General features: G+C 38.7%; 1 protein-coding gene across 4 annotated transcripts in view; it reads left to right on the top strand.

The window, feature by feature from the left end:
• The window catches only part of STAT6 (signal transducer and activator of transcription 6), a 92,211-nt gene that overhangs the window by 46,882 nt on the left and 32,582 nt on the right, over nt 1-12,747 (top strand). For all 4 annotated transcript variants that reach the window (XM_026673896.2, XM_087956503.1, XM_087956504.1 and 1 more), the window contains 2 exons: nt 2,270-2,331; nt 11,379-11,536. In XM_026673896.2, coding sequence (XP_026529681.1) covers nt 2,270-2,331; nt 11,379-11,536 — 220 coding nt within the window. The remainder of the gene's footprint in view (nt 1-2,269; nt 2,332-11,378; nt 11,537-12,747) is intronic.

Genomic DNA, 12,747 nt, shown 5'->3' on the forward strand with positions numbered 1-12,747 from the left:
GAACATGTTACAACTTTTTGAAAGGGGTTTAAAGCAGTGGTGGGATTCAAATTTTTTTTTTTTACTACTGGTTCTGTGAGCGTGGCAGAAGGATACTGTAAAATCTCCAGTCAGAGGTGATATTTGCTGGTTCTCCAAGCTACTAAAAATTTCCGTTACCAGTTCTCCAGAACTGGTCAGAACTGCTGAATACCATCTCTTATTTAAAGACCTTTTTATTGGATTTTGTGTGTGTGTGTGTGTGTGTGTGTGTGTGTGTGTGTGTGTGTGTATGGTCTGGTTATTTCAGCCTCTTCTTATTTAACTGTCAGCTTTCTATTAACATCTGCTTCAAATTATGAATACCCTTGGTCTTAAGCTCGCTAATGTTATTTGATTGATTTGTAATTATTGTTTGTTTATTTTTTCATTTCTTACCATGCCTTGGTAAATAATGATAAACTTATTATTAAGCAAACAGAAGAAGGTTTTCTCTGGGTTTGTCCAGGAACAAATAAATGAAGCACTTCCCATTTAACAACAGTAGATAAGATACATCTGTGTATTAGCACATATCTGATCCATTTTGTTGTCAACATTTGAAAAGCGATCAACCCATACAGGGATATGGACGTGAAGGGCCAAATGGAACGTGTCTGGGCATGTGCATAGCATCTGCCAGGAACACATTATACCAAGCAAGTCTTTTCCCAGGACTGCATATCGGCTTCAGGCAACAGCCGTGCAAGTCCAGGAAAAGATGCAGCTAATTTAAAGGGTTCTGTATCTAAATTCATTTTTGTCATTTGATCTGGATCACTGTATAGACTTAAAATGTAATATTCCAATTGGTCTTTTTTATGAATTATTTTAAAACATCCATTGGGATAAAAATATGTACATTTAGTGACCACAGTTGGGACCCGCAATTCAACTCAGTTGTTAAGAAACTGGTCGCTAAATGAAACCACAACTCTGCTTATATAAATTTTTATTGAAGTTTAACTGAATAGATACCAAATACAGAGAGAAATGAAGATAATAAAGAGCATCAGTTTGGCTTAGTGGTTAAGGTACCAGGCTAGAAGCCAAGAAACTATGAGGTATCAGGCCAGAAAGTGGTAGATTGTGAGTTCTAGTCCTGCCTTCCCATGAAAACCAGTTGGGTGACTTTGGGCTAGTCACTCTTTTTTAATTCAACCCAGCTCACAGAGTTCTTTGGAGGAAAACAGGAGGAAGAAAAAGTATTGTGTGTGTTCACACCTTGAATTTTATAAAAACAGTAAAGGTGGGATATATATATATAAATAAAATAAAAATAAAAAGAACATGGGGAAGGAAAAAGAAGGGGAAAGAAGTAAAGAAGAAAGAAAAAAAAGCAGTGGCTTTCAACTTTTTTCAGTGCAGTAAAGTACAAAATAGAGTTCTATCAACTTTTTACTTTTACATCATTAGTGAATATTAGCCACTTCTATAACAGCAAACTAATCGGATCACCCAAATTTTTGTATTTTTTTTTCCTGTTCTGAGCACAAAACGGTCTAGAAAGCAGAACTGGATGCGTTGTTTCCTAAATTAAAACAATTAATTTTCCATCTCTGCCTGCTCTGTCACTTTTTCCATCCATTCTTCAGAAACCATGCTTATGATCCTATTTTAGCTTTCCCTTGGTTTATCCACTGTGAAGGTCATAAATATGAGGATTGGTGATAAAGTTACTTTTTCATCACTTCTAACCGTGAACAGTCACTAAATGAAGCAATCGTGGACTACCTGTTTCACTTTTTATTATTTGTTGTTTCTATAATGCACGCTCAAGCTTCCCTAAAATATGTTTTTAGCACAAATTTCTCTCATGGTCTTTCTTTTAAAATTTTCCCTGAAATGAACTCTTGTTTTTAACATAGCGACTGTCTAAAATATAAAATTTAAAGCCTTATAAACCCATTCAAAAATGTATTTTGGATATATAACGTTCAAGGGTTATTTTATTAATATTATTATTGCCTTGAAAAATATGGATGCTGGTAAATTTCATTCATTCATTCATCCCATTCAATCATACCTGCCTCCCACTCCTACTATCAAAGTGGTGGGATAGTCCATATTAAGGATTATTCAGCGGAAATCCACTGAATATTGTTTTTCTAATTATTACTATAAGTGGGGAATTTTGTGCCCAACTTTCAATAAATGAAAGAAAAAACAATAGCCTAAAATGTGTGCAATAATTAGCTTGTATGTGAAAACCTTCTATAGTTGTTGTTAACCTTGCATTTGTGTTCCTCAGCTCCACTGTCACAAAATTCAATGGACTGTCAATTTCCAATGCAAGAGAACCTGCCAGCAAGTGTAAGTTACCAACATTACAAATAATTTATTATGGAGTCTTGGGTTTATTTGCTATTTTCATTTTTTAAAGTTACTTTTTCTTTTCTTTTTTTTGCTGTTTATACTCTGAGTCCACAGTTTCCAAACAGTCTTAAAAAAAACCAATTAAACTACTTAAGTGACAATTCTATTAAAAATAACCAAAAACTGAAGCTGCTCAATAAGATAATAAATAAAAATAATAATTGTCATTAAAAACTCAAGCAAACTGGGTAGATTTTTAGCTTAGGCTCACTCTTCAATCTCAAATGATTTAAAAATATATTCCAATATGGGGATCTGTGTAAGAGAAGGCCCTCGGTGAGGTTGGGATTCATTTTTGTGGGGTTGGAGTCTTAATGTGCAATAAAATATTTATTAGAAGTTATTGACATGCCAATAGGGGAAGAGAGTTTCAGGAAAGCTATATTTCAGCAAACATTTCCTGGAATGGTAGGTCTATTGTTCCTCTTTTGGAAGAATTCATCTATAACTTCTTATGTTAAGGGAAATTGAGAAAACATTGTGGTCATGAGGAGCATGTCCTCAAATTTTGTTCTATTTGTCTTTTGAAAAACTAGCAAGAAATTGAGACTCCATATCAGAAGTTGGGAACCATGGCCCTTTTATGACTTATGGACTTCAACTCCCAGAATTCCTGAGCTGGCTATGATTGATTTATGACCATAATTGAGCCTGGAATTACAGTCATAAATTGAGCCAATTGTTAAGCGGGTTACCATGTGGCCATACCTGATTTTACAACCTTTTTTTTTTTGCAGTGGTTGTTGCTAAGCAAATGTGGTGGTTGTAAAGACAGTTCCATAGTCATTAAACAAACTTTGTAGTTATTAAACAAACCCCTTGTCTGCAATGATTTTTTTTCTTTTTGCTGGAAACCAGAAGCAAACGTCCATTTTACAATCACCTGAACACAGAACACTGCAAACAGTTGTCAATGAGGGCTGATGCTCAAAATGCAGTCATGTGACTGCAGGTTTTGGGGGAGGCTGTTGGACCTTTGAATCCAGCTGATAAGTACCTTTTCTGGGTTCCATTGTAACTTTGAACGGCTGCTAAGCGAGTGATCAGAAATTGAGGACTACCCACTTCCGGTTTGGGCTTCTTCGGCGACGGATCAAAATCCGCGATTGTGCGCGGTTTCAATCTGTGCTTGCCGCCGGAGCACCCCAAGCCGGCTGGATTCAGGGCTAAGGCACCCCATAGAGGTGGTGAAGAGCGGGGAGACTGCCAGCAGGGTTGAGGAGAGCCGCATCTCTCCTCCCCAGCAGGCCATTACTCCCTTTCCCGAAGGTGGTTGCAGCAGTGGTCAGAAATGGCCACCTCAAAGAAGAACCCGACCAGAAAAGATTGTGCAGGAGGAAGATAAGAAGAGAAAGCTTTGACTGACCGGGTTGAACTGAAAAAGCAACAACATAAGGTACCCTGGTATTTGAACTATAAAAACATTGTTCCCAAAGAAGATTTCTGAAGCGGCGAAGGAGAGAGAGAAGAGAAAAGATTTGGGTTTTTTTTTCTTTCCTTCCCCATACTGACAGCTAAGAGACTTAAGTAAGAAACTGAAAAAAATTCACTTTGACATTAATAGGCATTTAAGCTGAAAATAAAATGTCAAAGGGATAATAAAGATTTCTTGGATATTTAAAAACTTTTAAAAGAAGGAAAGGAGAGAAAAGGAAAAAACAAAAGGGTGGGATCTGGAAAAATGGAGGAGACCACCTGGAAGTAAAAGGAATTAACAGTGAAACCTTAACAAGATTCCTAAAAATACGGACTTCCGGTTTGAGCTTCTTCGGCGACAGACTGAAACCTCGTTTCTGCGAGGCTTCGATCCGTGCTCGCCGCTGGAGCGCCCCGAGCCGGCTGGTTTCGGGGCTAAGCCACCCCGTAGAGGTGGTGAGAGGGGGGAGACTGCCTGCAGGGTTGAGGAGGGCCGCATCTCTCCTCCCCAGCTGGCCATTACTCCCTTTCCCAAAGGCGGTTGTAGCGGTGGTCAGAAATGGCCACTACAAAGAAGAACTCGACCGGAAAAGAATGTGCAGGAGGAAGATAAGAAGAGAAAGTTTTGGTTGACTGGGTCAAACAGCAAAAGCAACAAATAAGGTACCCTGGAATTGAAACTATTAAAAAAAAACAATAACATTGTTCCCTAAGAAGATTTTTAAGCTGTGAAGGAGAGAGAAAAGGGAAAAGATTTGGTTTTTTTTTCTCCTTTTCCTATACTGACAGCTAAGAGACTTAAGCAAGAAATTGGAAAAAATTCCACTTTGACATTAATAGGCATTTAATGCTGAAAATAAAAAATCAAAGGGATAATAAAGATTTCTGGATAATCAAATACTTTTGAAAACAGGAAAGGAGAGAAAAAGAATAAAAGGGCAGGATCTGGAAGGGAGGAGACTGCCTGGAATTAAAAAGAACTTACAGCAAAATCTCAACAAGACTTCCAAAAGATACATTTTAACTGAAATATCGCAACAAAAACCCCAGGAAGAGAAAGTGGAAAAAGAAATAAGAAGAAATAAGTTGGGACTATTTGGATTACTTGATGATTTCTGGATTTTTGGTTATTGTATTTGAATGACTAAAATCAATCGGGTGGTTGTTTAAAACTGTTTAAAATGGCTCCACTTTTAGAAGAACTGAAAATGGAACTTAAAAAGTACAAAGAAGATGCACAAGAAGGGAGAGGTTCTTTTGGCTTCGTATTTCAGTTTTTAGAAATGGAGATTTGGAATTATGAGAAACAACAAGAAATGCCTGCAGAACAAGAAGATTGTGACAAAGAAGAAGCCATCTTTAATGAACAAATAATCTTAGGCGGGGGGGAAAAGGAAAGGGGGGAAAGAGAATGGAAAATTTAAGATTGGGAAAAACAACTCCAAAAATAATAGAGTGAAAAATAAGTATAAAATCAGAAAGCAACAGAAGAGGGAAATGCAGAAGAGAGAATTAGAAGTAGAGAGACAAGGGTGTAAAAAGGGGAGGGAGAAGAAGAGAGGGAAGAAAGAAAGGAAAAGAAGTTATAAAGGACAGAAACAAAATATAGAGAAACGGCCTATTTAGAGATAATGGGTGAAAAGTTAATGGAAAAGGGATTCTGCAAAGGTACATAAGATAGTATTGTTATATTAGAAACAGAAATAATTTTAGAAAATATGAAACAATGTGTGATTAAAATATTTGATAAAATTGCTATCGTAATTCAGTGGAATGCTTGTCAATAAATAAATGTAACAAAATGAATATTTAATGATTTACAAAACATATGTGAAGAGAAATAAGGGAAAATTAATTATGGAGATTATATGTGTCTTTAAGGAAGTATGATATTTAATTGAAAAGAAGTGTGAAAGATGTTAAGATTTTAATGATTATTAATGATAGAACTGAATTGGAATGGAATGAGGGTTTATAATTACATATATTAAAATCTTTTTTTTTAAGAATATAGGGTGTATTATAAGAATGTACCAGCAGAATTCAATTGGAAGTTATGTATTATGTATTATATTGAAGGTCATAACCTTAAGGTATATATTGAAGTTTAAATAAGAATTGAATGGATGTAATTAAAAGATATAAAGGTGTCATTCTCCAATTAGTAACTACAGGAGAAAATTTGTTTAATGAGAAAAGATAATATGAAATTGAAACAGAACAGACAAAAGAATAAATATAATGATTTGAATTGAGATGCGGTAATCAAAATAAAATTGAGAAAATTAAAAGAGGGGAAAAACTATATAGAAAATTTAGAAAAGTATAAGATATGGAATAGAATACAAAAAGGAGCATGAAATTGAGTTTTGTGTCTTTATAAAGAAGTTCAACCCGGGACCATGCTATTTTCAAAAAAGATGTTTTACTTGTATTTTGTATGTGTGAAAACCCAAATAAAACTTTATTAAAAACAAAAAAAAAGAAAAGATTCCTAAAAATACATTCTAACTGAAACTTTGTAACAAGATAATAGAACCCCAGGAAGAGAAAGTGGAAAAAAGAAACAAGAAGAAACAGCTTTGGACTATTTGGAATACTTGGTGATTTTTGAACTTTTGGTTATAGGATTTAAATGACTAAAATCAACTGGGTGGTTGTTTAAAAGTGTTTAAAATGGCATCACCCTTGGAAGAACTGAAAATGGAATTTAAAAAATAGAAAGAAGATGCACGAGAAGGAAGAGGGTTTTTTGGCTTCGTTTTCATTTTTTAGAAATGGAGATCTGGAACTATGAGAAACAACAAGAAATGCTTGAAGAACAAGAAGGGCGGGACAAAGAAGAAGCCGTCTTTAATGATCAATTCTATCAATTCTATTTAATTCTATGTGGGGGGGAAAAGGAAAGTGGGGAAAGAGAATGAAAAATTTAAGATTTGTAAAAACAACCCCAAAAAAATAACAGTTTGAAAAACAGTTACAATATTAGGAAGAAACAGAAGAGAGGATTATAGAAGAGAGAATTAGAATTAGAGAGACAAGGGGTCAAAAAGGGGAGGGAGAAGAACAGGGGAAGAAGGAAAGGAAAAGAAGTTATAAAGGACAGAAACAGGATATAGAGAAACAGAGAAAACGTACAAGGATTAAAGGTATAAGCCTATTTAGAAGACATAGAGATAATGGGTGAAAATTTAATTGAAAGAGAGGATTCTGCAAGGGTACATAAGATAGCATTGTTATATTAGAAATAGAAATGAATTTAGAAAATATGAAACAAGTGTGGTTAAAGTGATAGATAAAATACTTATTGTAATGTAATGGAATGTTTGTTAATAAATAAATGAAATAAAGAGAATGAGAGAATGAAATTAGGAAAGGATGGGAACATTTTAATTGTTATTAATGATTTATAAAAATTTAGATGAAGAGAAATATGAAAAAAAGTATGGAAATATTACAAGTGTTCCTAAGGATGTATGATATTTAATAGAAAAGAAATGTTAAAGATGTTAATTAATATTAATGGAAGATTGTAACTAACATTAATGTCTGAGCCAAATTGGAATAGAATGAGTATTTTATGTATTAGTGTTATATATATATATATGTGGATCTTTGGTTATTCGGGTTTTCTCCCGCGTAAGATTGGAAGTATCTAGGCAACATTTCGATGAAGTCTCATTCATCATCTTCAGGTTTGTGTCTTCTGCTCTGTGCTTCTCAGAGTAAGCACAGTAAGCACTCTCTGAGAAGCACAGAGCAGAAGACACAAGCCTGAAGATGATGAATGAGACGTCATCAAAACGTTGCCTAGATACTTCCAGGTAACTGGCAAACCAAATACAAGTGGTCCTCACTTGATGGCCGGTTGTTTAGCAAGTGTTCTAATTTATGATTGGCCTCCCCAGAGCTACTTGACCTGTTTTTGGAGTTTTGATAGCCATGCACACACATACACACACACTCCCTTCTAACCCTGCTGGAGCAGGTCATTGGACTAGAATTGGCAAAGCATCTCTGATTAGATTCTAGTAGTGAATAGAATCTAATCAGAGATGCTTGGCCGATACTTGTTGATTTGTTTTATTTGTATTTCTTTATTTTATGTTGCTGAATTGCATTGACATGTGTGTCCCTTCTTGTGCACAGCCCAGAAGCTTTTGTGATTCTTTGCAGCAAAAATTACCGACCTCTGGCTTTGCTCTACTTTTCAAACGTGCAGCCACTGCCGTGAAGGGACAGAAAGAAAAAGAAATAAAGAAGGAGGCAGGGAGGGAGGAGAAAGATAATGAGATATTTATTCTAGTCCAATCACCTGCTCCAGCAGGGTTAGAAGGGAGTGTGTGTGTGTTCTCCTTGTAATTTACCAGTACATTTTGGTTTTGCCTTCTTCAGAATTGTCACTGTAATACATTGGGGAAAAGTAATTTTTTAGGGAGGAGATCTGATCCAATGGATCCTGTTTATAGCCTCAACAAAATGTGAGAGTTTCCTGATAGTCTTGACCATGTTTGGTCCACAAAACCTTTAATAGAAGCCAAAGATGTTTCAATGTGCTGGCAAAGATGTTTCAGTGTGGAAAAGGGCCTCAGTCTAAACTGGGCCTCATTTCAATCTGATGCATCAGGCCTCTCTCTCTCTCTCTCTCTCCCTCCCTCCCTCCCAGACTGCTTTGCTCTACTTTCCTGATGTGCCTGTGGGGCGTGCGCTTCGAACATGGATGGATGGAAAGAGAGAGAGAGAGAGAGAGAGAGAGAGATTGGTAGATAGATAGGTAGGTAGGCAGGCAGGCAGGCAGGCAGACCTTTTGGATGCATGTATGGTAGATAGGTAGGTAGGTAGGCAGGCAGGCAGGAAGACAGACAGACCTTTTGGATGTATGTATGTATGGGTAGGTAGGTAGGTAGGTAGATAGATAGATAGATAGGCAGGCAGACCTTTTGGATGAATGTATGGATAGATAGGTAGGTAGGTAGGCAGGCAAGCAAGCAGGCAGGAAGACAGACAGACAGAGCTTTTGGATGGATGGGTGAATGGATAAGTAGGTAGGTAGATAGATCTATTTTGATAGATAGGTAGGTAGGTAGGTAGGTAGGTAGGTAGACAAAAAGACAGGCAGGCAGGTAGGCAGGCAGGAAGACCTTTTGGATGGATGGACAGACAGACAGACAGACAGACAGACAGACAGAATGCGACAGTGGTGGCACTTTGGAAAAGTAGAGAAAAGCCAAAGTGACTTTCCCAATGTGCTGCCGCCGCTGCATTCAACACGCCGGCTCCGGTGCAACAGTCAGTGGGATGAGCCTGCAGAGCTGGCGCCTCGAACACCCCCCTGCTGCCTCTTAGCACCCTCCCTTCAGCAGCCGCTTCCGAGAAGAGCCTGTCCCACCTCCCGTAATCCCTGACATCGCTTCGCACCGACTTCTAGGCCTTGGCCAACCAAGCAAAACCTCCCGACACTCGCCTTGACCAGGAACGCTCAACATGCCGAAAGTCCTCCCTATGTAATTCCAGTGACACAACTACGAGGCGGCGCATGCGCTTTTACCTCACTTCCTTGGGGGCGCTAAGAGGCAGCAGGAGGGTATTCGAGGCGCCGGCTCCACAGGCTCCGGTGCAACAGTCAATGGTCACCCCATTGACTGTTGCACCGGAGGCTGTGGAGCCGGCACTTTGAATGCCCCCTGCTGCCTCTTAGTGCCCCCTGCCAGCCCCTTGCCTCTTAGCGCCCCCCTAAGGCATCCTACTGCCCCCCAGGGGGCAGTATTGCCCACTTTGGGAACCACTGGTCTAAACAAACACAGGTTAAAAGTTGCTTGGTATAAAAAGATAACAAAATTGGCCTTCTCTGGATTAATCAGTAACAGGAGGTGGTATTAGAAAGTTCTCTGTCTTCTTTGGTCTGGGATGGTATTTGAAATGGCACCCAAAGCAAATGTGTTTGGTGCAGGAAAATAGTCTTTTTGCAGCTTATTCATACTCTAAATTGCTGAAGGAGCAGAATTACAGAGTCGGAAGGGACCTTGGGCCTAGTCCAATCCTCTGCTCCATTCCAGACAACTAAACTGAATGTAGCCCATTCTTTGGAGACTGGAAAAATGGTGACAGTTTGATTTGGATCAAATAACACATTGCCAATTGATTGGTTTTCTAATCTCCATTTCAAAAACAAGTTCCTCAAACTCCAAGCAGTTGGGGCAATTCCACAGGCTTTTAAATAGTTCAGCATGTATATGGACTGAAATTACTGTTGTTGTTATCATATAGCAATTAAATAAGGTTAAGACTGCAATCCTATACACAAATTTTTGTTTAGCTTAAAGGTAAAAAAAGAGATCTTACACTCACGCACAGAATTGCACTGTAAATATCAAATATTGATCTTTGGGAAATTAAAAGACCAAGAACCATTTCTTGGAAAGACTTGCAGAAATCGAAGCGTTAATAAGGTTGTTACACCCCCTCATCCCATTGGAAAGAATTCCCCTTCATTTCCAAGAGCCAGATAAATTCCCCACTTTGAGTAAGGACTAAAAAAAACTGATGTTCACCCTGACCGATGAATTTTTAAATACCAACAGAGTTGTCAAAACTTGGGCCCTGTAGTGCCTGAGACCAGGAATTTGTATCCTTAAAGAAAAAGAAAATACAGCTTTGCTCTATCAAGTTTAAAATTACTTTGAAGGCTACAAGAGCTCCTGTGGATTAGAGCCGAAGCACTCCCATTGAAAAAGAATCAAACAAATTGACAAATGAGAATTTCTGATATTGTATATATAAAAAACTAAAATTGTATCAGCCTTGTAACCAGTCAAAGAATGCAGCCCATTATTCTCTTGCAGCTGTCTGACTATTTAGCTGGAGTAAAAATGATGAAGAGGTTGCCCAGAGAGAAGAATTGCATAAAACTAAATATATATATATGGCTTCTGATTTGTAATGGCAATATTGTTTGTATTTGTTCAGTTCAGCTTCACAGGCTGCTTCTCCCAAGCATTCAGGCTAAAAACCTATTTTTTCTAAATAAAAAATGAGAGGTTAAGCACCTCAATAGCCGTAGGATGTATGTTTTTCAGAGTAGAGAAAGCCAAAGCTAAAAGTGGATGGAAATTTGTCTTCTGTTTTTGATTTTCTTTCTTTCTATCTCTTTGTCGCTTTCCCCAGTTCCTTCATGTGTTGATTCTCTTTCTCCCTCCCTCCCTCCCTCTCTCTCTCTCACGCACACATACACATAGATATTTTCTTCCATTCAATTCAGACACACACACACACACACACACACACACACACACACAACTCATTGATTTCAGCCCTATTAAGAAATAATAATGGAATAGTAATTTGGGCTGGAATGTCTGGAATGCCTCAAACCCTTCAGTGTAAAATATTGCTTTCCCAAGCTCTAAATAAACATGTTGACATGTTGGGTCAAGTTCTACATGTGGGCTATCTATGTCTCTTCCTAGCAATCACACAATATGCATGCCCTAACAGAGTTCTCCACTGCATATCTCACATACCAGACAATGTCATTTTCTGCATATGTACTCATGTATCCCTTTTCTTAGTCTCTTCAAAGCCTTCAAGGACTGTTCATGACGATGGACAATGAGCTAGAAGACACCAAGAAGAAGGTTCTAATGAGGCTTCTGATTTGGAAGAGGCAGCAGCAACTGGCTGGGAATGGAAGTCCATTTGATGAGGACTTGTCCCCGCTACAAAAGAGGTGAGTTGTTACCTTTTTGTCAGATGAGACGTTATCATTCGAAATCTGTCAGTAGTTTAGTAACCCAACTTTTAATGCTGCTTAAAGAAGCAGTTGAATGCAAAATTGTCATGGCAATGTCTCTTATGAATCTACGTTCCCTAATAGAGGTCTGTGGTTAATGTTACCATATCTAGAGGGATCTAGTGGTGTTGATAGAAGTGTAAATCTTTACATTTGCTTGTCAGATCCTGAATGCATGAAGTGGCCTACATATCAAGCAAAAGAAAATTTCTAACCTCTATACCAGGGGTGGCAAACTCGATTTCATTGAGGGCTATATCAGGGTTGTGTTTGACCTTGTGGGGGGTGGGGAGGGGGTGGCCAGGATGAGTATGGCCAGCTCCATATCATTCATGTTGGGGGCGCCTGTGGTGGTCTGAGTGCTTTGCCAGCGAAAACGGGCTCCCAAGCTCTGTTTTTGGCTGCAACGGCCTCCTGCAACCCTCTGCCAGTGAAAACGGAGGTTGGGAGTGCCGCCCATGGCCCTCACAAGGTCCATTTTCAACTGTGATGGCCTCCTGCAACCCACTGCCAGTGAAAATGGAGCTTGGGAGTGCCGCCCATGGCCTTCACAAGCTCCATTTTCAGCTGCAACGGCCTCCTGCAACCCTCTGCCAGTGAAAACAGAGCTCAGGAGGGCCGCACACAGCCCTCCTGAGCTCCATTTTCACTGGCAGAGGCTGGTCCTTTGCTGTTTCCAGGGCATCCTTGTGGGCCAGATCTAAGCACCCCATGAACCAGATCCAGCCCCCAGGCCTTGAGTTTGACACCCCTGCTGTATACAGTACTCAGCTCAACTTTAAAAAAAAAAAAGAGCTAAACTCTACAGCTTGTATTGATAATGCAAGCTGAATAGATTTGTACATGTCCTCTCATAGCGATTGCCTGAACTAGTTCCCTGCAATTTTCTTGACTAGGTTCTTTTGGAAGTGATTTACCTCCTAGGGTTCAGAGAGAAGGATTGACTGAAGGTTGCCAATCTGGGTTTGTGCCCCAGGTGGGACTAGAACTCACAGCTCCAGGATTCTAGGTGATGTCTTTACCACTACATCACACTGGCTTCTTATAGCTATATTCTGCATGTTTACTATGTGTTATACTTGCTCTTGGTTCACTAGTCATGCAGAGCGATCAAGAGCTCTGCATGAATGAACCCAATCTGAATCCAA

The sequence above is a fragment of the Notechis scutatus genome, chromosome 2 (genome assembly GCF_049901735.1).
Source record: "Notechis scutatus isolate UNSWTSFEM ecotype Mainland chromosome 2, rNotScu1.2, whole genome shotgun sequence".
In the NCBI taxonomy this organism is placed as follows: Eukaryota; Metazoa; Chordata; class Lepidosauria; order Squamata; family Elapidae; genus Notechis; species Notechis scutatus.